The sequence below is a fragment of the Camellia sinensis genome, chromosome 15, assembly GCF_055761805.1.
Source record: "Camellia sinensis isolate YWXY chromosome 15, ASM5576180v1, whole genome shotgun sequence".
Classification (NCBI taxonomy): domain Eukaryota; kingdom Viridiplantae; phylum Streptophyta; class Magnoliopsida; order Ericales; family Theaceae; genus Camellia; species Camellia sinensis.
In genome coordinates, this window is record NC_138975.1 from 14,097,551 (window position 1) to 14,125,298 (window position 27,748).

General features: G+C 32.5%; 2 protein-coding genes and 1 non-coding gene across 3 annotated transcripts; all 3 read left to right on the forward strand.

Annotated features, from left to right (window-relative positions):
* The first annotated feature begins 638 nt into the window (after positions 1 to 638).
* Positions 639 to 6,674, forward strand: LOC145813473 (eukaryotic initiation factor 4A-15-like). Its single transcript, XM_082908924.1, has 5 exons — positions 639 to 901; positions 2,854 to 2,923; positions 3,069 to 3,175; positions 3,560 to 3,990; positions 5,674 to 6,674. Exons 2-5 carry the CDS (start codon positions 2,856 to 2,858, stop codon positions 6,307 to 6,309), a joined length of 1,242 nt encoding a protein of 413 aa, XP_082765050.1. The 5' UTR covers positions 639 to 901; positions 2,854 to 2,855; the 3' UTR covers positions 6,310 to 6,674.
* LOC145814005 (small nucleolar RNA snoR98) lies at positions 2,274 to 2,400 on the forward strand. The gene has a single exon (XR_014357475.1). It is a non-coding gene; the product is annotated as a small nucleolar RNA snoR98 (small nucleolar RNA).
* A 13,838-nt stretch (positions 6,675 to 20,512) lies between the features above and the next one.
* Positions 20,513 to 20,893, forward strand: LOC145812804 (uncharacterized). The gene has a single exon (XM_082908032.1). It carries the CDS (start codon positions 20,513 to 20,515, stop codon positions 20,891 to 20,893), a length of 381 nt encoding a protein of 126 aa, XP_082764158.1.
* The last annotated feature ends 6,855 nt before the right edge of the window (positions 20,894 to 27,748 follow it).

Here is a 27,748-nt window from a genome sequence, read left to right on the forward strand (position 1 = left end):
TGAGAGTATACCTGTGTAATTCCTTTATGTCTTTTTAGTGGATTGTTTTGTGGCTTGTGCCCGTGATTTTTTTTATCACAATTAGAGGTGTCCAATTGTGATTTTTTCACGTAAAATCGTTGTATCGATTTGTCTTGATTGTTTGATTGAGATTGTTATATACTGCTTAAAATTGATACATAATCACCAATCAATATCTAGGGAATTTCTAAATTTTTCAGGAGGTTTGAGACAAGTAGAGATTGGCAGTGATATAAAAAAGTGCTACAAGAGCGATGGCGAGTGATACCAAATGGAGAAGGAGATGGTGCTGGCGACGAGATGAGCAACAAGAAGTTGGAGAAAGGAAAATAAACAAACAAAATTTTAGAGTTTATATACCTTTTAATAGGTTTAAATAAGTGTAAAATTGTAATAAAAAATGCAAAACTAAGAAATCGTAATAAGGTATTTTGTGGTATATAAATAGAAATGCTTGTAAAAAAAAACCTTATTAGAAATAAAAAATAAAAATTAACTAACTTATAATATGTAAAGAATTACATGTGCCTCACCCCAGTTCTAGTAAAACTGTATTGTATTTTTGTTTATTTTCACCAATTTTGGTTTATTTTATATTTTTCTAGGGTTTCAAAAGTAGTATAAGAAAGAGAAGAAGGACATAATCGGAAATTAACGCAGGGAACTGGCACAAAAGGCATTAATCAAACTGATATAATAGAAATCTCTCACTTTTCCTAATCCTCTTTCGACATTATTGCTTCCCACTCTCTCTCTCTCTCTCTCTCTCTACTCGCACTCTTCAACTCCACGGCGTAGATCCAAGGAGTTGGGAAACCCTAGCTCTTCTTCACTGCAACACAAAAGCTTCAATCTCACCAATCTCTCTCATCGTTTTGAGGTTCGTTCTCTTAATTTGCTACCAATATTTTTACTGTTGCGATCATAGGCTGTTGTTGTTCGTTATCGATAACAACGAACTGGGTTTGTTTGTTTTTATTTATTTTTATACAGATCTTGTTTTGCCTATTGTTTTTTATATTTGGATTTATATGTATGTGTAGATGCCAAAATAAATATATTCATAGATGTGATCTGAATTTGATCTGTATGCTTTCTATAGAGAAAGTATGCGTTTTTATTTTTTGGGTTTTCAGAGAGAGAATTACTTGCCTAAATTAAGCCGAATAGTTATGTGTTTGAAAGGTTACGACTTCAATGAATGAAATTTGTTAGTAATTGAAAAAAGCACATTCAAAAAAGCACATAAATTTAGGTAAGTGGGTTGCTTTTCTAAAGTTTACGACTTTAGCGGGCTTGGTTGCTTGATTTGTGAAGCAATTTGAATGTGTGGCTGTTCTGCATATGGGTTCTTACTTTATTTTTGGATAAGTACATATGGTTTCATACTTTTGCTATTTGAGTTGCGTAGTCATTGAGAGAGACATAAAGCTAGTTGTATGTATGAAAGCTTTCAACTTTAATAGATGGAATTTGTTATCAATACAAAAATCACATCAATTGAGCTTTTTGGTTTTAATGGTGTTTTCTTTGGCGTTCTTGGATGCTTGATTTGTGAAGCAATTTATATAAGTGAATGGAGGTTCTACATATGGGTTAATATATTATATATATATATATATACAGATTGGGTAATTACATATGGGTTTATACGTTTGCTATTTGTATTTCATTGACACTGAGACATATAAAGCTAGTTGTATGTTTGAAAGCTTACCACTTTAATAGATGGAATTTGTTATCAATGCACAAAGCACATCAATTGAGTTTTTTGGTTTTAATGGTGTTTTATTTAGCATGATTGGATGCTTGATTTGTGAAGCAATTTGAATGTGTGAAGTGAATGGCTGTTCTGCATGTTGGTTAATAATATATATATATTTATATTTTGGGTTAGTGTATATGGGTTCATCCATTTTCTATTTGAATTGCATAGGTACTGAGAGACACATAAAGCTAGAGAGTTCTTTACTCTTTTGTAAAAATTCCTTAGGGGTGGGCACTATGTTTTACTTGTTTCTTCCTTATTTATCGCGAGGGATGTAATGATTCAAAATCTGTGCTGTAAATGGAATCTGAGCTGTAAATGGTTGTATTGCCTAGCCTTTTCAATTTTTTTGTTGATTTATAAAAAATAGTAGTGTGCCCTGCTTGCATTTAGTTGTTTTATCTTTAAATGTCCTTCGGGCATTCTAGTGCTAGGCTCTTTAGTGAACTTTGGCAGAAGGGTAAAGCAGCTTCAGGTGCTGGAGGTTTAATCTTCTATAATCTGATGGCCATATGCCTTTTTAAGTGTATCTCCCCAAAGTGAGAAAACAGAAGTTTAATGCTTGCATGCCACCTTATATGGTTTGCAAGTTTGGCTCTTCTGTTGCATATTCCTTGAAGTGGGGGTGCTCGTTTCTTACCTGTCAGAAACAGAAAAAGGGGGGGGGGGGTGTTAAGTTTCTTGGATCATTTTTTTTCTCTGTTTCCTTGTGTATGCATACAAATAACGCCCAATTAGTACACATTACGAGTGGAGAAGAAGGATTCATGTAGCCGATCCCATTTGATGGGACTTAAGGCTTGGTTTGGTTTGGTTTGGTTTACGTGTATATGCATATAAGAGATAATAATCAAATGATTGTACCACCATGAACTAACCTTTTTGTTTTTCACTTGTTGCGGTGCATGTAATTTTTTTTGTTTATCTCATGAACTAGAACTGATTTTGTAACACAAATATGTTGTGGCTGGTCCAATGTTGTTGCGAATTGTCAGCCTTCCTTGTCCTAAGGATCTTTCTAATGTCCTCAATAATCTGGTTTTTATGATTTTTTTTGGTTGCAGTTATGGCAGGTTTGGCACCCGAAGCTTCACAATTTGACACTCGTCACTATGATACCAAAATGAATGAGTTGTAAGCTCTTTATCATCTGCTCTGGCTTCTGGGTGTTTAATTATATTTACATTAAGATGTCTTGTCTAAATTATTTTAAAATCTACCCATGCCTTTCAAAGGTAGATGCTTACATTTATGGTTTTTTTTTTGTTGACTGGTTCAGATTGTCGTCTGATGGACAAGATTTCTTCACATCTTATGATGAGGTTTATGACAGTTTTGATGCTATGGGATTGCAAGAGAACCTTCTTAGGGGCATATATGCTTATGGTAAGAAGCTGTTTTAAAGCTTCAATGATGTGACAGTCCATGGTTTTCTCACCTTGCCAGCTTTTATCGGAACATGCTAAATGATTATATTCATTGTGAAGTGTGAACTTCTTGTTGCGTTGGAGATCAAGTTACTCTACAAACTTCATTTATTATATTTTTGTTCTGCATGAATCTTGCACCCAAGTTATAATCAATTATAGAAGCATGCCAACCTTGTAGTAGAATAATTGATTTTCTTGATAAGTATTATATGACTAAGAATTGGTTAGCTTTATTTGAACCATTTTCTTGTCTTGCCTTTTTATTCTTTATTCTTTTTGGTTTTCTAGTGGACCTCCTACTAAGATATTCTGAATATGAGCTTCCATATTTGTTTTGAAGGTTTTGAGAAACCATCTGCAATTCAACAAAGGGGAATTGTTCCATTTTGCAAGGGTCTTGATGTTATTCAGCAGGCACAGTCTGGAACAGGGAAAACAGCTACTTTCTGCTCTGGAATCTTGCAGCAACTTGATTATGGTATAGTCCAGTGTCAGGCATTGGTTTTGGCACCTACTCGAGAGCTTGCACAGCAGATTGAGAAGGTTATGCGAGCACTTGGTGACTACCTTGGTGTGAAAGTACATGCATGTGTAGGTGGGACCAGTGTCCGTGAGGATCAACGCATTCTTCAAAGTGGTGTTCATGTTGTTGTTGGTACCCCTGGTCGTGTGTTTGACATGTTGCGAAGACAGTCATTGCGCCCTGATTACATTAAAATGTTTGTATTGGATGAGGCTGATGAAATGCTCTCACGAGGTTTTAAGGATCAGGTCTGTTGTTTTTTATTTTTTATTTTGCTTTGATTTTATGCTTCTTATTATTCGTGTATGCAATATATACTAGGGGTGCAACTCGGGCGGGTTTGGTCGGGTTGGGAGGTTGTCCGAGCCTAACCCAAGTTGTGCTGAGATTTGCTCAGGCCCGCCCAAGCCCGAATTGTAACCCGATGTTGCATGTTCAAGCCCGACCCGAGTTAAACCCGAATTGTCTGAGTTGTCCAAATTGTATATATATATATATATATTTTGCAGCTACATTATTAAATTATTAAAATTTGACTCTATTTTTAATTTTTTTTTATATATAAAAAATTATTAATACCGTCAAAACAAATAATTTATATAATGTAAGAGAGATGCCACTATAGTAGTTTTTACAATTTATGAGTGAAAATAAAAAAAAAGAAAGTAAGATTTTATGTTACTTGTATATATAATATATATGCAATATGATTTAATAATCTAAATTACTTTAATACCATGTAATGGCTAATAATTTATATATATTTAATATTTTTATATATCTATATATGTATAATTCGGGTTTTAGGTTGCTCGGATTGTTTGATGTCTTTGCCCAAGTCTGTCCAAATTTAATTCGGGCTTTTGAATTTTTGCCCAAGCCCGTACCGAATTTGAAAACATCTTGTCCAAGCTCTAAAAGAATTCAGGCTGGGTTTGGGTTGCTCGGGTTGAGCCCGCCCAAGTTGCACCCGTAATATATACGTACATTTGTTTACATGTGCATGTCTTGACAAGGACATCACTTTGCTGTTGTTAGATGTGCCATATGTGGCACATAATTTCTCTTAGGTGGGTTGTCAGCAATGCAAGTCATCAGACCTACTTTTGTGGTGGTGAATAAATTTCTTAGTAAAATTTGATGTAGCTTCCCTCTGTTAATTTTAGAATTATAATAACCAGATTAAATGTTGTCAAGGAATCCAATTTAGTTGATAGTGACAGTCTTGCAAAAGTGATGGACTTGAAACTCATGGTGGAACTGATTGCTGTGTAATGAATGATAGCCTTAGAAGTATGTCAATTGCTTGAGTTTTGGTTGGAACTCTCAAGGATATATTACTCACTTCTTAAAGAAACTAAACACTATGCATATGATTCTATAGTTGTTTCCTATGTTCGTTATGTGGAGCTCTCATTCTTCTCTGTAATTTTTACAAGTTCACAAGAAAACTTCTATGTTGGATAACATGGCTGATCCTATTGTATTGGATGTGCGGATGCAGATGGTATTAGACATTCAATTATCTTCAAAATTATAAACAACAGTAGTCCATGAATGAAGGTAATGCAACTGTATGCATGTTCTTCCTTTACTTGTTATTCATGGTGTTGGCAATGATTAAGAGCACTTGAAGTATGGATCCCAACTTTATGAGTAATATGAACTACATTGCAACATTAGACAATATTTTGCTTTGCTGGAAAATCTTAGCTTCTCTTATTATTAAACTCGTGCTGGATATGTTTGTCTGGGCATCTTCTATTGTGTTGAGAATTATTGATATATCAAAATCTTCTCTTGTATGGAATTTGGTGCATGCAATAATGAAGTTCATAATTATGCCCAGATATAGTTTATTAAGATTTAAGAAATATTTTGTTGGGCTTTTGACATGTATATTTCTGATATTGGATTTTCCATGCTGTCAGATCTATGATATTTTCCAGCTTCTTCCATCTAAAGTTCAAGTTGGGGTATTCTCCGCCACAATGCCACCTGAAGCTCTCGAGATCACAAGAAAGTTCATGAACAAGCCTGTGAGGATCTTGGTGAAACGTGATGAGCTCACCCTTGAGGGTATTAAGCAGTTTTATGTTAACGTTGATAAGGAAGAATGGAAGCTTGAAACACTCTGTGATCTCTACGAGACCCTGGCCATTACCCAGAGTGTCATTTTTGTGAACACCAGGCGCAAGGTTGACTGGCTTACTGACAAAATGCGGAGCCGTGATCACACTGTCTCAGCCACCCACGGAGATATGGATCAGAACACTCGAGATATAATTATGCGTGAATTTCGTTCTGGTTCTTCTCGTGTTCTCATCACCACTGATCTCTTGGCTCGTGGTATCGATGTGCAGCAAGTCTCCCTTGTCATAAACTTTGACCTGCCAACTCAGCCAGAAAATTACCTCCACCGTATCGGACGAAGTGGACGGTTTGGAAGAAAAGGTGTTGCCATTAACTTTGTGACAACTGACGATGAGAGAATGCTGTCTGACATTCAGAGGTTCTATAATGTGGTCGTTGAAGAGCTGCCATCAAATGTTGCCGATCTCCTCTAATGAGGTTTTTCGCTGTTCACACGAGGTAAGGGGTTTCTGGTGAAGCAAGTACTGGTTAATGTTACTGCTATATTAATTTTTTTTGTGTTTCCAAACATATTTGACCACCTAATCATATTGTGCTCTGCACATTTGCACTAGGGTGGGTGAGTGTTAACTCACCTATTTTCTTTTTGGTGGGGCATATGATATGCAAGTTTTGTTGCAGTAGGGTTTTGTACTCTGTCCTTTTCGATTTTATATTATTTTTGTTTTCTCTTGCTGTTTTGTTTAATTTTCAAAAAGATTGTAGTTTGGATTGGTTTCCTCATTTTTGAGGCCTTTTAATTTTAATGACAAGGGGATACATTATAAAGCGGGTTAAAGATTCTTATTTGTGTTGGTGACTATACCAACTCTACCGTTCTGTCATCTGCAGTTATATTTTGTTCATGATCTGCTTTAATTGTTCGAAGTATTGTTTACTAACGATTCTATCCGATTGCATGACTGGTCTTGTTTGTTTCTTTTTAGTTTAGTTGGGGAATTAAGTTGCTCTTAAAATAATTAGGGGAGACAAATCACGGTTATATCAAGGATAAGGCCACTGTTTACTTTCTCTCTCTCTATATATATATCACCGTTAGTTTTTATTGATTATCAGAGGCTTGGCTTGTTCGATTTTATGGTATTTGGGTGTGCACAAGCAAATTGAATTCAAGTGGTTGACACTGTTTTTGATAATGTTTTTGTGTTTCCTGTTCTTGTTTTTTGCCAAATGTTTCCTGTTTTTGTTTTCATAGAAATAAATAAAATAAAAAATCGACGTGAATGGCTAGAATCCTTAACAAACAGGGCCTTCACAAAAACAACATAAAACCATATTATTGTGGAGAGTATTGGGCAAGTCTATTAGGCTCTTTTCTCTTCTTTTTTTTTTTCCCCTTTGTTGGCAATAAGCCTTGGTCAAAACAATCATGAAAGAGTAAATGAGAATGAGCATTAATGTTTAAGCATTTCTCATGGATAATGATGACAAAGGTGTTAGTAATAATGTTATTTTCAGTGTAACTTTTGATTTTGTTGGGAGCTTTCAATTTGTCTTGATTTTAGTGGAGAAGGGGAATGGTCCCTCGGTTCACCTGTCATGCTGCTTAACAACTTTCCTTATGAATATGTTAGATATATATTTTGTATTTTGGTCTTAAAAAATGATAATCTCGTGGTGGATACAATTCTTTTTGGAGAAACATTTCATGGGTTTATACGATTTTAAATCATCAAACACAATCCTTTGTGGGAAAGGATTTCTCATCCCCCAAAAGGAGTGATAGGGCACAAAGGAGCCTAATTATGGTGTGGACATCCTCGTCCATCCAAACTATCAAAATGATAGTTGATGTTTGTGTTGTTGGAATGAAATATGTGCCATGTGACTTAATAAGTGTGAGAGATCTCCTTCTTTTATTCTATTTTCAAAATGAATTTTTATTTATTTAAATTTTCCTTTTCACAAAGGGACATAGCCTCTGTTTGGGAAGATGAGTTGGATTGGATTTGAGGTTATTTTAATCACAAAAAAATAAAATATACTTTTTAATTTAATAAGACAAAATATCACATTCAACTTATAATTATTACATTTTTTTTTTCTCACAAAAAGTTTAAAAAGTCAAAAAAAATAATTTAAACAAGACTTTTTAATCCAAATTAAAATAACTAAAAAATAAAAAAATAAAAAATCAATTCACTTCTAAACGAACCCATACTACTAGTATTACTTACAAGTTGAGAGATGTTCTATTCCCAATAGGCCAAAAAAGAAAAGAAAAGGGGGTATGTAATTTGAAAGGATTTTGACGAGATATTCTTTACTTAGGCGGTGCATAATGGGAAAAGGGTCAAATCCTTTCCATCCTTTGATACTAACCGATTGAAAGAAGTTGAAATAATTTCCATGTACTTTCTCTGAGGGACCTTCATTACAAAATGCATTTTAAAATTATGAAGACTTATTCAAGCTAGACAATATTTTAATTACTATGGGGTAATTTAAAAATATGATAAAAAGTCAATTTTTTAATTTTTTTACACAAGAAGGTTACGAAAAAACTAAAAAAATTAAAAAAATCAATTTTTTTTATCAATTTCTCGAAACATCACTATGTTAAATTGTGACACAACTAGTGATATTGAGAATATTTTTATTGTGCACAAACATTTGTGTGTATTTTGCCTTTTATAAAAATATAATTTATAAAAAAGAAGAAGAAGAAGAAGAGAATAATAGCTTCAAGGTTCACCAATGGGAGAACATTATTATAAATTTGGATGCAAAGGCTTGATATTTAATCAAGATGTGTAAAAACATAATGAATATGCCTCCACCAATGCCAAATTGTCATCCATGAAATTATCACCACCGTCACAAATGTGGACATTAATCAAGTGAAACAAAATGCATTTTGAAGTTATGCTGGCCTAATCCGCAATAGATATCATTTCAATTAATTAGTATGTAAGGTTGTGATGCAATTAGTGGTATCAACTATCAAGAACTTGCAAAAATAACACTAAATCTCCCTTAAATTCTGGATAAAATACATCAAGTTTAACAAATTAAGGATAATCATCATTTGAGTTTTTAATTCACAAAACACATAATTCTCATTTTATCATTATTTCATTAGTCATATAGATAGAAAAATAATATTGTCATATCTTTTACATTAAAATATATGTTTTACTGTTATTTATCCTATGTTTACAAACCATTTATATTACTTTCATCGTTTTAACCTTATTAGAGAGAAAGTTAATATAATTATTATTGGGTATACTTCCTTATTGGAGTGTGAGACCCAATTAGTTTATTAAAAGAGTTATAATTTGGTTTGGTTTGAGTATAATATATTTTATATATATTATATCTAATTTTTAGAGACCTAATCCAATTTAGTAACAACTAGGGTTTTGATAAAACAAACTCAAGATTTAACATTATATATAGATATAATGTTTTTTTTCAAAGAAAAGGAACGGCTGCTATACATACAAAATTCGGTGGTTTTTTGCCTGTGAATGAGCAACAGTGGTTGGTCAAAAAGTCAATTCATTGGTTAATTGAATAAGCTTGCTATGTGATTTTCAATTGGTGTTTGGGCAATAATATTGCTTGATTAGTTGATACTGCTGTTGTCCGTTCTTTCTAAGCATAATTTGGTTCGTTATTTTGGATCTTTTATAATTTTGGTTCTGAAAATTTTTTATTCATTTATTTGGTGAGGTCTTTCCTCTTTATTTATTTGTGATTATTTGAAATTCATCTAAGGGTGGTTTGTGAGACCATTCATGTCTCGTTTGTAATCATTTGAAAAATTATTTGGTTGATAGTGGAATCGGATTTCGATCCCGTGGACGTACCTCACATTGAGGGAACCACGTAAAAATTCTTGTGTTGCTTTTGATTTAATTTTTCCGCATTAGTTTTTATTCCCATTGATTGATTTACTTGTGGAGAATCACATATTTTTCCTAACAACTGGTATCAGAGCTTACGGTTTATTTGGGTTTATTTATTTGTATAAATCAATGGAGGGAAATGTGGGTCGTATGTCTAGCTTCAATGGAAGCAATTGGGTAATTTGGAAAACTAAAATGGAGGACCTATTATTTTGTAAAGATTTGCATGGACCCACTGAGGGTGATAGTGGCAAACCTGAAGGTATGAAAGATGATGAATAGAATAGGCTTAATCGAAAAGCCGTTGGTGTTATCCGTCAATGGATTGATGACAGTGTGTTTCATCATGTTGCTATCGAAACTTTGGCACATGATTTATGGAAAAAATTAGAGAGTCTTTATGATAGAAAATCAGCCACAAATAAAGCCTTTCTGTTTCGTAAGTTGGTTAATTTAAAATGTAAAGAGGGCAACCCTATTCCGGAACATCTGAATGAAGTAAAGAGTATTATTAACCACCTTGCTTTTATGAAAATTATTTTTGATGATGAGTTGCAGGCTTTGATGCGATTTAGTTCTTTGCCTGAAAGTTGGGAGACTTTAGTTGTGACAATTAGTAATTCGGCGCCCGATGGAGTTGTCACAATGGACCAACTCATTAGTAGCTTGTTGAATGAAGAAATTAGAAGAAAATCAGCGGGTTTTTCTCATTTGGAAGCATTCGTTGTGAGAAGCCGAAGCAAAACAAGGGAGATGAGTAAGACTCCTCATGGTCGTGATCAAAGCCGAAGCAAAACAAGGCGGAGGAGTAAGACTCCTCATGGTCGTGATCAAAGCCGTGACAAATCAAAAGATGATTCTTTTTCAAAGAAAGATATTGAGTGCTATTTTTGCCATGAGAAATGGCACATGAAGCGAGAATGCCGAAAGCTCAAGAACAAGGAGAAAAGGCGTGATTAAAGTGTAGATAAGAAGCAAGAACACACAATGACAGTTACTACCGATGATCTCATGGTCGTTTGTGAAGATGATTGTATCAATTTTGTGGGCGAAGAGAGCAATTGGGTGATTGATTCTGATGCTTCTTTTCATGTGACTTCTCGAGTTGATTTCTTTACTACCTACATCAAAGGAGATTATGGTTCTGTTCGAATGGGTAATGAAGGTTTGTCCAAGATTATTGGCATGGGTGATGTTTGCTTGGAAACAAATTTGGGCTGCAAGTTGTTGCTTAAAGATGTGAGGCATGTTCCCGACATTCGCCTCAATTTGATCTCTACTGGGAAGCTAGATGATGAAGGCTTCAATAACAAATTTGGTGATGGAATATGGAAGCTCACAAAGGGTTCTTTGGTAATTGCTAAATGCAAGAAGACTCATACACTTTATTCGATGTAAGGAAAAATTTGTAAAGGTGTTGTCAATGCACTTCAAGATGATACTTCTACCAAATTGTGGCACAAGCGGCTTGGCCATATGAGTGAAAAGGGGCTACAAGTTTTGTTCAAGAAAGAGCTTCTACCCGGTTTGAAAGGTACACATCTTAAAACTTGTGTTCATTGTTTGGCGGGTAAACAACATAGAGTTTCTTTTCAGAAAAATATTACTTCTAGAAAAGAAAATGTTTTGTAGTTGATTCATTCAGATGTTTGTGGTCCTTTGAAAGTTAGAACACATAGTGGTGCACTTTATTTTGTTACTTTCATTGATGATTATTCAAGGAAAGTTTGGGCTTTTTTACTAAAAACTAAAGATCAAGTTCTCGAAGTATTTAAGCATTTTCAGGCCATGGTTGAAAGAGAAACAGGGCAGAAATTGAAGTGCATCCGATCAGACAATGGTGGTGAATACATTGGGCCATTTGATGAGTATTGTCGCAACCAAGGTATTCGCCACCAAAAGACAGTTAAGAAGACTCCTCAACAAAATGGCGTTGCCGAGAGGATGAACCACACCATTGTGGAAAGAACAAGGTGTTTGCTTTCACAAGCTAAATTGCCAAGATCCTTTTGGGGTGAGGCAATGAAGACAGTAGTTGACGTGATCAATTTGTCTCCTTCCTATCCTTTGAATGGTAATGTTCCAGAAAGAGTTTGGACCGGTAAAGATGTATCTTATGAGCACTTGAGAGTGTTTGGTTGCCGAGCTTTTGTTCACATTCTAAAAGATGAGAGGTCCAAGCTTGATAGTAAGTCAAGACAATGCATTTTTCTTGGCTATGGGCGTGATGAATTCGGGTATAGATTGTGGGATCCGATCGATAAGAAAGTCATTCGAAGCCGTGATGTTGTGTTTCTTGAAGACCAAACAATTGAAGACTTTGGCAAAGGTGATCAACCGGAGCAAAAAACTAGTGATCTCATTGACATGGATCCAGCTCCTTTATCTTCAGTTATTGATGAAAATGGGGGAGATGTGCAGCCACCTATTGAAGATGCGGAGGATGATGGTAATCCTAATGAAGTTGAGCCTAAAATTAAGGAAGAGCATCCAACTCAAGAACCGCTACCACAACTTGAGTTGAGAAAATCTACAAGGGACCGACAACCTTCAAGAAAGTATCCTCCCAATGAATTTTTGCTGATTTCCGATCAAGGGGAGCCTGAGAGCTACCAAGAAGCAATTGAGCATGCAAAGAAAGATGATTGGAAAAAAGCCATGGACGAGGAGATGAATTCTTTACTTGAAAACCAGACTTATGATTTAGTGAAGTTGCCTAAGGGGAGGAAAATTTTGAAAAATAAGTGGGTTTTCAAATTGAAGAATGATAGTAAAAATTTGAGGTACAAAGCACGTCTTGTTGTGAAAGGCTTTGGGCAAAAGAAAGGTAATGACTTTGATGAAATTTTCTCGCCAGTTGTGAAGATGTCTTCTATTCGGGTTGTACTTGGTATGGTTGCAAGTATGAACCTTGAAGTTGAGCAACTTGATGTGAAGACCGCATTTCTTCATGGTGATCTTGAAGAAGAAATTTACATAGAGCAACCAGAAGGTTTTGTGATGAATAATAGTTTAACTCTTTCATGATTTATAAAAAATTTAACTCTTTCATGATGAATAATAGTTTTTCTAAAATCACTTCGGACCATTGTGTGTTTGTGAAAAATTTTCCGGATGGTAAATTTATTATTCTTTTGCTTTATGTTGATGACATATTAATTGTGGGTTAAGATTCTACCATGATAAACAGGTTGAAATTGGAGTTGAGCAAGTCTTTTGCTATGAAGGATTTGGGACCGGCAAAACAAATACTTGGTATGAAAATTGTTCGTGATCGCAAAGAGGGACTGATTTGGTTGTCTCAAGAAAGCTACATTGAGAAAGTTTTTGAGAGGTTCAACATGAATAAAGCAAAGCCGGTTGGTTGTCCACTTGCAGGCCACTTCAAGCTTAGTTCGAATCAATGTCTGACAAGTGAGAAAGACAAAGAAGAGATGTTAAAAATTCCTTATACTTCAGCAGTTGGTTCTTTGATGTACGCCATGGTTTGTACAAGGCCGGATATTGCTCACGCCGTTGGTGTGGTTAGTCGGTTTCTCTCTAATCCGGGTAAAGAATATTGGGCAGCGGTAAAATGGATTCTAAGGTATCTTCGAGGGACTTCGAAGGTGTGTTTGTGTTTTGGAGATGGTAAGCCGATGCTTGATGGGTTCACAGATTCTGACATGGCTGGTGATGTTGATTCTAGGAAATCTATTTCGGGGTATTTGATGATTTTTGCAGGAGGAGCTATGGCATGGCAATCTAAATTACAAAAATGTGTCACTCTCTCAACTACCGAAGCTGAATTTATTGCTATTACGAAAGCTTGCAAAGAAGAATTATGGTTGAAGAAATTTTTACAAGAGTTGGGTTTGAAACAAGAAAAGTATGTGCTTTATTGTGATAGTCAAAGTGCTATTTACTTGAGTAAAAATTCTACATTTCATTCGAGATCGAAACACATTGATGTGAGATAACATTGGATTCGTAATGTGTTAGATTCGAAATTGTTGCAACTTGAAAAGGTTCACACAGATGATAATATTTCAGATATGTTGACTAAGACTTTATAGAGGGACAAACATTTAAAGTGTCGAACTTTGACCGGTATGGTTGATCTCTCCACCTAAGTTGGTAGGGAGAGAATTGTTGAGTATACCTCCTTATTGGAGTGTGAGACCTAATTGGCTTATTAAAAGAGTTCTAATTTGGTTTAGTTTAGATATAATATATTTTATATATATTATATCTAATTTTTAGAGACCCAATCTAATTTGATAACAACTAAGATTTTGATAAAACAAACTCAAGATTTAACATTATATATAGATATGATGTTTTTTCCAAAGAAAAGTAATGGCTGCTATACATACAAAATTCGGTGATTTTTTGCCTGTGAAGGAGCAATAGTGGTTGGTCAAAAAGTCAATTCGGTGGTTAATTGAATGAGCTTGCTATGTGATTTTCAATTGGTGTTTGGGCAAGACTATTGCTTGATTAGTTGATACTGATGTTATTTTGGATAATTTGGTTTGTTATTTTGGATCTTTTACAATTCTGATTTTGAAGATTTTTGATTCATCCATTTGGTGAGGTCTTTCCTCTTTATTTATTTGTGATTATTTGAAATTCACTTAAGGGTGGTTTATGAGACCATTCGTATCTCGTTTGTAATCGTTTGGAAAATTATTTGGTTGATAGTGGAATCGGATTTCGATCTCGTGGACGTACCTCACATTCAGGAAACCACGTAAATTGATTTAATTTTTCCGCATTAGTTTTTATTCCCATTGATTGATTTACTTGTAGGAAATTACATATTTTCCCTAATAATTATAAAAGAACTATTGAAACTTATTATATTTTTTCTAAATTTAAAAGTAATCAATGTAATTTATCCCCAATTGGCGTATGTACTTCCCCTCTCTTCAAAGATTTATTTTATGAGTAATACTACGAACCTAGAAATTATTCAGAATTATTATTTTATGATTTAAATTTATTTTACATATGAATCATACACTATATAAATTTAATCTCTACAACATAATACACTATCCAGAAAAATCTCAATAGTTATGTGTGTAGGAAGTAGATTTTCCATTATTGTATATTGGTGAAATTTAAATAATAATAATAATGACAATAAGGTTCACCAATGGGAGCACATAAATACAACTTTGGCCACAAAGGCTTGATGATCATTAGATCTAAAAACTTAATGAATGGCCCCCACCTGTGCCAAATCTTCCTCCATGAAATTAGGAAAATGCATGAGACCCCAGTGGGGGCACTGGGGGTCTCTTCCTATTCGCCCAAAAATTTTTTTTTTTTTTTTTTTTTTTTTTTTTTTTTCCTGATTTCAGCCATTACCAGCCCCCCACGTGGAGGTGGGGGGGGGGGGTTGCTGGGGGTCTCCCCTGCTGGGGGTCTCCAGCAGGGCTCATGAAATTATCACTACCATCTCCAATGTGGACATCTACAAATGTGTACATTTTATGTTTGTTTAAAAAGTTCCCATTAAAGAAAAAACAAAAAAAGTATAGTAGAAATACACTCATCCACATCTCAAAGATACAAAAGAATTCAATCTTGCACACCACACAACAAAATAATTCAAACTTACACATTGCCACAACAAAACTACATTTTACCTTTTCTTTTCTTTTCTTTTCTTTTTTTTTTTTGGGTGGGAAACTGCATTTCTTTATTATTTTACTTGTCAATATTGTGTTAACATAATAGGTCTTATCATTCATGTTTATTTCTTATGCAATATTGACTACAAATTTGATTTTAAAAAAAATTGGAGACTTGGGTTATAAGTCTAATTTTAAAACGTTCAGAATTAAAAAAATAAAATAATTTGAAAGACTATATCACCCTATCAATCTGTCTATCTATTCACATGTTATATGTCTACATGTCACCTATTTGTCTACATTTTCAAAATGATTTTCGTCTAAAAAGTTCTAAGAGTTTGAAAGCATTAATCAAAATTTTTTTATTTTTTTAAAATTTTAAAAATTAAAAATTAAGAAATACATGTGGTATAAACATATTGGCCATGTATGATTGACCTCATTTATTTTATTTGAAAATTTTCATATAAATGATAAACGGAAAAAGTAATTACACGTGAGACTAGATATAATTCTTGATTACTTGCACTCTACAAAAAAATTATAAATGATTATAATTTTTTCAATTTCCAATTTAAATTTTAAATCTTATTGGAAAATTTTAGTTGGGAGATATGAATCTCAAACTATTAATCCTGAATAATTACTTATTCCCCTCTAATCCATGCAATATAGGTCTGAGTTGAATCCTAGTTTGGGACTATTATTTATTTATTTTTTGGTTTTTTATACATTTTCTTTTAGATATAATCAATTTAAAAAAACTGCCGTTTTAAAAACAAAAACCCATATTTTTAAAAAAATAATATCTAAAAAAATGACATAAAAAGGATAAAAACTCTGAAAAAATATAGCTTAAAAACAGTTCAGAAACAGCTATTTACTTTGAAATTTAACGGTTAAATTTAGGCTTATTGGGTTTGATTTTCTTTGATTTTTTTTTTTAAAAGAAAGCAAAAAATCAAATTAGTGAAAAAATAAAAAAATAAAAAAACACTTATTATTTTTATATATTTTTGTTTTTTTGAAAGAATAGATATAGTTTTTAAAAGTATCTTTTGAATATTTTTTATTAAATTAATTTCTATTTTTTTTATAAAAAAAAAACTTTGAAAATAATTTAGGAACTCAAAGGAAACATGACCTTAATATTTCCACGTGGCAGCTGTTGACCAAAGACTATTTCGTACTGAAGACTGGAGAGGCTCATGCAACTTTGTTTCTCTTTACTTTAATTTTTTGGGTCCCACAGCCTCATAAAATTTGCAATTTCAAGAAAAATAATTTTAAAAAATACTGTTGAAATTAATTTTAGGGGTTTTTTTTTTAAGCTCCCTAATAATAACAATTTTCTGCATAAAGGACATTAAAAAATGTAATACTGCCTCAGGTCCCTAACCAAAATACCCACGCATTTTATCAATTTCTTGGACCAAAATACCCTACGTCTGTTCATCTTCAAATGAGTTGAATGTTGACAAGATCAACAGAGATGAGCTTTACGAGTATTGGTCTCAAGTCATTGATCAGAGCTTCGATTCTCGACTCCAGATCTTCTTCGACATGTATGCATTATTATTTTTTCTTTTCAAAAAAATTTAATAGATGTATATATATATGATACATACATATATATATATATATATATATATATATACAATTTGTTGCTTACTGTCTTGACTAGTATATATATGATAATTAATCAATTAAGACCATTTGCAACCATAATCAAACAGTCACTCTTGGTTATCTTATCTATGGTTGCAAACATATATATATATATATGATACATACATATATATATATACAATGTCAGCACATATATATATATATATATATATCCAGTGTTGAATATAACATCTTCAGGTTCAAAATTTCTCTGAGTGTTGAATATAACGTCTTTTGATTTTTTGGGTTTAGTAGAATTGGAGTTTTTTCTGGAAAAGCAATATTTGGACCCCTACTTGAAGAATATTGGAAAAAGAAGCTTGAGGAAGAGGCAGCAGTAGAGGAAGGCTTAAAGTAATCCAGAGAAATTTGAATTTTCTCTGGATTCAACCCAGAGAAATTTGAATTTTCTCTGGATTCAACCCAGAGAAATTCATACCATTAAGTTTAAAGAAAATCTATCACAAACTCATAGAAGAACTATTAATTTGTTTGTGCAGGAAATTGTGATTGAATCAGCAGCAGCAAAACCAATGACAAATTGATAAAATCAAAGTTTTATCGTTCCAGAGAAATTCTGGACCAGAGAAATTTGAAATTTCTCTGGGTTGAATCCAGAGAAATTCCTGCGAAGTCCAGAATTTCTTTGCTTCCAACTGATGATGGGTTGCTTTCCTTCCAACTGTCAAAATTGAACTGCTTTCTGTACATTTGGGGCTTCTTATTGAAGCTTCTTGTGTTCTTGTTTTTGTAAATTTCTCTGGCTTGCTACTACTCTATTGGTGTGGCTAATTTTCTCTGGCATTTATAATTTTCTCTGGCCAAATTACTTTTCTTACTTGTGTGTCTAATTTTCTTTGGCAGCATTTATAATTTTCTCTGGCCACATTATGTTTATGTCTTGTGTCTAATTTTCTATGGCATATATATTTTGTTCAATGCTACCTTGTAATTTTCTCTGGGATTACAAGGTAATTTTCTCTGTCAAGGTAATTTTCTCTGTAATTTTCTCTGTTGCTACCTTGAAGAACCAATAAGCATCAAGATCAAGACACCAACTTCAAGGGTGATTTTCACTCAACTACAAGCTTAACATTTTCTCTGTCATTTTCATTGGATTATAATAACAAACCTATGATTTTCTCTATACTACAAAGAAAAGTCCAGAAACATGAATAGTGCAAAAAAAAAAAAATGAAAAGTGCAAAGAAAACATATCAGAAAACTTTGAAAAGTGCAAACATATAAAAACACAACATATAAGTCCAGAGAAATTTGTAATACTTATCATTTGTAATACAATCATATGATTTTCTCTGGACTACAAAGAAAAGTCCAGAGAAATTTGTGAACTTATGTTTATGTCTTGTGTCTAATTTTCTATGGCATATTTATTTTGTTCAATGCACCATTTCCTCAAAATTTCTCTGTCGTGTAATTTTCTCTGTCATGTTTATGTTGCTACCTTGTAATTTTCTCTGTTGTGTAATCATTGCTACCTTGTAATTTTCTCTGGGATTACAAGGTAATTTTCTCTGTCAAGGTAATTTTCTCTGTAATTTTCTCTGTTGCTACCTTGAAGAACCAATAAGCATCAAGATCAAGACACCAACTTCAAGGGTGATTTTCACTCAACTACAAGCTTAACATTTTCTCTGTCATTTTCATTGGATTATAATAACAAACCTATGATTTTCTCTATACTACAAAGAAAAGTCCAGAACCATGAATAGTGCAAAAAAAAAAAAAAAATGAAAAGTGCAAAGAAAACATATCAGAAAACTTTGAAAAGTGCAAACATATAAAAACACAACATATAAGTCCAGAGAAATTTGTAATACTTATCATTTGTAATACAATCATATGATTTTCTCTGGACTACAAAGAAAAGTCCAGAGAAATTTGTGAACTTATATTCACTTTCAATATAACAAAAACAAAAACACATTAACATCAAGAGACAAAAATATATTAAACACAAGCACATAAAAAAATCACAGAGAAAATCTGTTATGTTCACAAAACACTTAATTCAAAAAAAATTTAAAAAAAAAACAAAACATTTACTGCTCTATTGCTACGTCTGTAAATTTCTCTGCCTACTTACAATTTTCTCTGTGATTTTCACTGCACTACAAGTTTACAATTTTCTCTGTGATTTGAGTTCAATTATAGTAACAAACCTGCAATTTTCTCTGCACTACACAAAAAATGCAAAGTGAACAAAAAACAGAGCACAAAACGCAGAAAAACAGAGCACCAAAAAGGAACTCATAACCATGTTGACAGAGAATGAAAAAGCAACTCCAAAAATCAAAATCAACTCCATCGAAAATTCATCAATAATAGATAATGAAAAATTAACTTCAAAAATCAAAAAGAACAACACTGAGTTCGTCTCTCTCACATTGATCAAAACTAAAAACAAAAACCTAATTCAACACCTACACGATCAAATCAAATCAAAAATTGAAAACTTATCTATTTCAACTCCACATGAAATCAAATCAAACACAATGAACCAGATTTCAACTCCTACACGATCAATCAACACCTACAAACAACGAACATGATTTCAACTCGTACAGGATTTCAACACCTACAAACAACGAACAGGATTTCAACACCTACAAAACCCTAGAAAATCTCCACAAAAATCTGAATCGTCAAATTCATCCTCACGTAATCTCCCACAAAATATCAATATGATCTTTAGCTGCCAAATTGAAAACAACGTATATTATAAACAAGGGTAAGACAGGTATTTTACACTCTAAAATAACATTGAGGGACCTTAGGCTACAAAAGAACACATTGTGGACCTAATCCATTACTAAAAGTTGGATAGGGACCTTAAACCGATTTTCATGGAAGTATTTTAAAATTATTAATTAATTATTTGAAAGACACATAAGGACACTCTCTTTTAAAGAAAAAAATAAAAGAGAAAATTACACTGTAGCCCTTCTATTTTAGTTCATTTGTCATTTTAGTTTATATAATTCTGAATTTATAAATTTTTAAAATTTAATTTAATTAATTATAATTATTATCATTTTTTTTAAATAAAAAACACTCATATAAGACCAGTGTCTTTTTTTAAAAGTAAAATTATAAATTTATTTAATTCAATAAATTAATACCTTAGCCAATTCAATGATAATTTTTTGTTAAAAATATTAATAGTGTTATCCATTAGATCAAATTGATATAAAATTTAAAATTAAGAATCAAAATTAAATCAATTAAAAATATAATAATAAAAATGATAAAAATAAATAAAATGTCGGTATAATTTAAAAAAAAAAAAAAAACAGTAAGTGAAAGGAATAAAGCCACCTCCATCTTGAGCTGTTCCCAATTCATATCAAACTTTAATAACCATACCCACATTGTTTTTAAAAGCAAATCCATATCCAACGGACTCTCTCTCTCTCTCTCTCTCCCCTTCTTCTTCTTCTGTACTTGCTATGGAGAACTTCAGATCCAAATCATGCAGGGATGGAAGGATGCAGATAGAGAGTAGCTTCAATGGGGGTAGGCCTACTAGGCCAGGTCATCCTACTAGCATGCATGATCTGAGAAGTTACAGTACTTCTTATGCCACATCATCATCTGAACAAGCACAACCAACCCAGATGGGCAAAGAATTGAAGATCAAGAAAATCAAGAAAAGCACTAGTGTTGGGTCATCAAAAAGTTGGAGTTTGAATGATCCAGAGTTGCAGAGAAAGAAGAGGGTTGCAAGCTACAAAGTCTATGCTGTTGAGGGTAAGATGAAGGGCTCTTTCAGGAAGAGCTTCAAGTGGGTTAAAGACACTTATACCCATGTGGTCTATGGATGGTGGTGATCCAATCTAATCACCTCTTTTGTATTCATGTTTGTGTCTTTCTATATATATATATATATATGGTATATATGTAGATGACTTCTTTTTGATTTGTGATCCAATTGGAGAGGTGTTGTTGTGTTCATTGTGCCTGTTTTGGGTCTCATTTTGATAATTTAAACGGTTCATTTTCAAGAGTCCGTCAAAAAGATAATTTATGTTAAAATTAAAGTTGCTCGAACATTGATAACTATATAATCGGATCACATTTGTCTTGGACAATTGGACAAGAAGAAATGATTTTTAAATAAATCATTTATTTTTTTGAGACAAATGTAATTTAATCGTCTAGTTATCGATGTTTGATCAATTTAATTTTTTATATGAATTTTTTTAAACATATTTTACAAAATGAATGATTTAAATTATTCAAAATAAAACTGTTAAGCACAACAATAACTCTCCAATTAGATCAACAACTGAAGAGTAGCTCAACCCTATTTGTGTTTTATCATAGATTATGAGGTTGTATGTGTCTGAGAATTTTATGCCTTCTATAGTGAAAATCCTATGCTTACGGTTTGTGGATTAAATTGTTCTTTGGACAAATTTCACTTTACCCTTATGTGGTTATTCTTATGTGGTTTGGATGAGGTGCGAATTACTCTTGATATTTGAAAATCACCACATAATTCTCATGTGATTTGTAGATTAAAACGCATAGTTAACATTTTCATCCAATAAAATAGATTGTGAGACCCACCCACGCGCCTTGATGGAGAGTAAGTCAATTTTTAAGACAAAAATATTTTTTTTACATCTTTAAATTTACCAAAGATGTCATTATTTTTTCCCTCTGTTTATTTCTATTGTTTCTCTCTCTACTCTGCAATTAAATAATAACACTTATATATATATATATATATATATATATATATGTAGAAATTAAATAATTTCCATTAAAATATATCTTAATATGGATCTGATGCAATCTGTATATCACCTCTACATTCACACACAGAACTATCTTGCTCACCAATACACTTGCACAACTTCCATTGGAAGTCAATTGCTTATGGGTTACTCACTGTATTCAACCAAAAAGGCTGGAGTTGTCATTAAAGTTGTAGATTCTCAATATTTTTCCTTTTTTTTTTTTTTAATATGGGTTGTTGCTCAGATTTGTGTCAATTCCTTACCTTTTCAACCTAATTTAAATTTACAACAATGATTCATCCCCTTTTTCTCCCACCCCTTTTGACCCCCTCTCTCTCTCATTGGTTACATTTTCTTTTTCTTTTTTTTCCTGCTCCTCCAATCACCACCCGCCACGTGGCAAAGGGGGTAAGGGGGTGACCCCCAAAAGGGGGTCCCAAGCATTATTCTTAAATTTAATTATATTTTCAGAGTAATGTATGTGTGTATATATTTTATAGAAACATATATACATTCATATATATATATATATATTTGGAATTGGATGTAAGCTGTGTCTCCTAAGAGGAGACTTAGGGTAGCCCACATACATATTAATATTTGTAAATTATATATATTATATATTATTTATATATTTATTTGTACATGTATATTTATTTTTTGATAATTATGAGTGATAATTATTGAGGTTGCCTAAAATATCAAGAACTCAAATGGATGTGAAAACGGTTTTTCTTAATAGGGATTTTGAAGAAGAGGTATACATGGTTCAGCCTGAGAGATTTTCCTCAAAGGATAATCACTTGGTTTGTAAGTTAAAGAAATCTATATATGGACTTAAACAGGCCACCCGCCAATGGTATTTAAAATTTCACAACATTATTACTTCATTCGGGTTTACGGAGAACATTGTTGAAAATTGTATATACCTTAAGGTTAGTGGAAGTAAATATATATTCGTAGTCTTGTATGTAGATGACATTCTACTTGTGAGTAGTGATTTGGGTTTGTTACATGAAACGAAAAAATTTCTTTATGAAAACTTTGAAATGAAGGATATGGGTGAAGCCTCATATGTCATTGGCATAGAGATTCACAAAGATAGATCTTGTAAAACATTGGGACTATTTCAGAAGGCCTACATTGAAAAGGTTTTGGAAACATTTAACATGAGGTCTTGTTTACCTTCTGTAGCACCTATTGTCAAAGAAGACAAATTTAGTCTAAATCAATCACCACAAAATGATTTGGTGAAAGAACAGATGAAAAACATACCTTATGCATCTGCAGTAGGTAGTCTCATGTATGCTCAGGTTTGTACAAGACCTGATATTGGGTTTGTGGTAGGAATGTTAGGTAGATATCAAAGTAATCCAGGCCTTGAGCACTGGAAAGCTGCTAAGAAGGTTACGAGGTATTTGCAAGGAACTAAGGACTACAAGCTTACATATAGACATGCAGATTCATTAGAGGTGATTGAATATTCAGATTCGGATTTTGCTGGATGTTCCGACACTAGAAGATCTACTTCAGGATATATCTTTCTTCTTGCTAGAGGAGCTGTATCTTGAAGAAGCATCAAGCAATCCATAACTGCTTCGTCGACTATGCAAGCGAAATTTGTTGCATGCTATGAAGCTACAACACAGGCCTTATGGTTAAGAAATTTTATCATAAGACTAAGGATTGTTGATTCCATTTCGAGACCACTAAGGATTTACTGTGATAATTCGGTTGCAGTTTTCTTTTCTAAAAACAATAAAAGTGGGAGCCGAAATAAACATATTGACATAAAGTATCTTGTTGTTAGAGAGAAAGTCAAGATGCAAGAAATTGCTATTGAGCTCATCGACACTGAGTTGATGGTTGCAGATCCCATGACAAAATGATTGTCGGTTAAAGTACACAATGATCATGTGGTTCATATGGGACTAATTAGCTTTTTTGATGTATGAAATTACTTTATCATTTTGAGGGATTCGCTATTGAAAACAATATTTATTTAGAATAAATACATGAACTTTGATTGTGCACTTAAAGTATTTGTCATGTTTGTTATCCATTGGGATAAGTAAAGTAGGACCCGAATGGCTATTTGTTAGTCATTTGTAAATTGAAGTATTTTATTTAGTACTCATTGAGAAGTGTCATACATTGTAATTTATAAAAGGAAATGTCCATTAAATGGGGCATAACCGCTATGATTCGTGTAGTAACACTTGGCAATGGAGTATGAGGATTTCAATATTAAAGTTTAGGCAAATATAATGGCCATAATTCAGTACATATCACCCAATACATTGTTTATATGATTTGTGGACCAAATGGGAGAATGTAAGTTGTGTCTCCTAAGAGAAGACTTAAGGTGGCCCACATGCATATTAATATTTGTAAATTATATATTATATATTATTTATATATTTATCCTTACATGTATATTTATCTTTTGATAATTATGGATGATAATTATTGAGGTTGCCTAAAATATCAAGAACTCTAAATGGTGGTTTGGCTAAGGCTATCAATTTCCACTAATTAGGAAACTAATAAGGTTTATCTAATAATGTATTTATTTATTCACCCAAAAAAAATAATGAATTTATCTGATAGGGGTCCCTAACCTAGCAGTTATAAATAGGCATGTGGTTTTCTATCAATTAGGCACTCAAGTTTTGCATAGGTTAGAAGACACTTATTCTTAAAGTGTGAAGTGAGTGATATAATATTGAGAGGTTCAGAAGAAATACACACATCACACAACTTGATCAACAATGGATAAAAGAGGTTGGTATAATTTTATTCTGCTGTATATCCATACATATATGATTATATTATATATGTGTATGATTTTCCCACATTGGATTCATTACCATCATCATTTGAAACATTGAGATGATGATTTTTGGGTTTTTGTTTTGGGTTTTTATTTTTCATTTGGGTTGTTTGGTCTTGAATGAAGATGCCAGATTGTGAAACCAATAGAACACGCAGATCTAAGATTAACTTAAAAAATGAACATGTATATACAGAGTGAAATGAATATACACAAACATATATATATATATATATAGAGAGAGAGAGATGACAATGCAATCTATGTATGTATGTATGTATGTATCTCATCCTTTTTTTCCTATTTTTGATATGGGTTTTTGTTTGATTTGTGAATGTTTCTGTTCCTGGATTTGGTTCTCAAAGCGTTTCAAGATATAATTTTGATTTAATTTGTTTCTTGCCCCCCCCCCCCCTTTTTTTTTGGGTTTTGATGTTTTGAAATTATTTTGTTGGGTTTTCATTTTTGGATAATACATGTTCTACGAACTGTTTTGGAAATTTTCTAAAAAATACATGCTTTTTAGCAAACATTAAAATTGTTTTTGCACACTCTGACAGTTCCAGCATTGATTTGAGAAGACGAAGCTCACTTCAGAATAAGAAGAATATATATATATATATATACATATCTACCTTCTACCTTTTGGGTTTGTGAAAAGGAAAGAAGAATGGAGAAGAGGAGAAGGTGAACTGAAAAGAAGATGAAGATGAAGATGAGAAGAAGAAGATGAAGATGAGGGTATAATTGTCAATTTACCTATTATGTTAACTAAAGTTAGTGTGCACTTCAATCTAGAAATCACATGGGACTTATTATGTGGTGATTTTCAAATGTAAGGAAGTTAATTCATACTCGGTCCAAACCACATGGGAGAAAAATGAAGTTTGCCCTTGTTCTTTTATGGGTTCCAAGGAACTTTCTTTTTTATGAAACCTTGGATCAATACATGTCATGCTTGAAATTCAAGAATCCAATTTGATCAATATATAAAGTTGAAGAAAAATGCTATCTACTAAATTTTTTATCATGCATTTTATGTTGGAAATGAGGTATATAATGTGTAGATTCAAAGTTAGTGTATGAATTACAGTCAAAATAAATGTGATCCATATACTTTTCTGGATGTTCTTTTTTGTTTTTTCGAGATATGCAAATCCTCAATCCAAAAGAAGAGAAAGAGAACCGATTTCGGAAATCCTTTGATTGTGTTTTTGTTTTCTGTAATGTAATTATTGAAACTTCTATATTAACAAAATAAAATTAGTTATTCTCATGCTCCACATTTTCAAATCAGTGATAATTAGTAGCTCTAAAAGAGCTCTACTGAGCTGACACTCTCAAAAAAAAAAAAAAAACAAAAACAAAACAAAACAAAAGTTAAGCCAAAATATCACATCAAGGTGAGATCCACAGCATTGCTACCTCATTAGTGTAGCTTTAGAATTGCTATTTTAGTGGTCTGAAACATCATTCTTTTCAGATAAACCAAAAAAAAATTTCATGCTTCAGAGGGTATGGACACTCAGTGGTTTTCTCCATTTTGATTGATTTAGATAGTAAAATTTATCATATTTATGACAATAATGTTATACTCATTATATTTTTATATCACATTTCAAATATTATTTTATATCACACATTCACAATCATTACCGCACATAAGCTCTATTAATATCTAGGAAAATGACTTGAACTGCCACGACCCCCTCTCTCCCTGATTGACCAATTTTTTTTTTTTTTTTTTTTCTTCTCCTCCAATCACCGGCCCCCACGTGTATGCGTGTGTGGGGAGGAGGGTGGGGGTATTGATTGAAGGGGTCACAATCACCTCCCTAATATCTAATAGTTGTGGTTATGTAACATAAGATAGTATTTGAAATGCAGAGGTTGTGATTACGTCACATGAGAGAGTATTTAAAATGTAGTATAAAAAGATGATAAGTGATTGTATTTGAGAAACAACATTGAAGTGTAGTTATTTGTAATTAGTGGAAAGTGCAGTGGCTATGTTTTTTGGCATGTGAGTTGAAGGTTATTTTAGTCATAAAAAAAATAAAATAGATTAAAAAATTAATAAAACAAAATGTCACATTTAAATTATAATCATTTTATTTTTTTCTCAAAAAGTCAAAAAATCCATTTTAAACGAAACTTTTTAACTCAGGTTAAAATAGCTAAAAAGTCCATCTACTTCCCAAACGAAACCAACATGGTTTTGCCATGTGATTTTCCTATTCATATCCAATAATTTTTTTAGACCGGTGAATTCACCAGTTGTGCTGAGCACAAAAAAATTTCATAAAATATGACATAAATATGAGACGAAAGATACAATGAACCCACATATAAAACTCGCCCTTTTATTTCAAATTTGCGTATCATTGTATAAAAATCATTTGTAAACAAAGCATTTTCTTTTTATTGGTTGCAAATTTATGACAATTAGAGGAATGAATAGGATTGGTGAATTAGGCAGCAAAAGCCAGTTGAGTGTGAACATCAAGGGAGTGTGAGGTTAACGTTCATAGGAATTGTCAATTCAAATTGTACAATAAAATAAACAATAATAGTAGTACCTCTGTTTTCTCTCATTTCTGAGGAGTCTGATGATGAACTGTTGTTTGGACTTGCAAATGTAGCTGTGTTGTAAAACCACTGCCCCCACACAATTCAAACTCTCTGTTTAGGTACAGTTTGAAAAAATATATATATATATATCATTTTAAAACTTTTTCTTTAATAATTTCAAAAAAATTTGTATAAAAAATTTTATTTTTCAGCTTTGTCTAGTATATCTTAAAAAAAAAAAAAAATCAAAATCTAAAAAAAAGAAGTCAAACTTTAAAGTATTTCCGTCTTTAGTAATAATATATATATATATATATATATTTGAAATCAATCTAGTCTTGTAAAATTTTTAAAGTTTTGTTAAAAAAAATTAAAACAATATTACTAAAAAATCAATTGAAATGTCAACTTGGACAAAAATCATACTGCAATTGTGATTTTATTGATCAGTAATGCTACAGGGCCCGAATATAGGGGCTCAAATTTGGCTCGAAATTAGGGGAAGAAGAAGGAGGAGGAGGAGGAGAAGAAGGAGA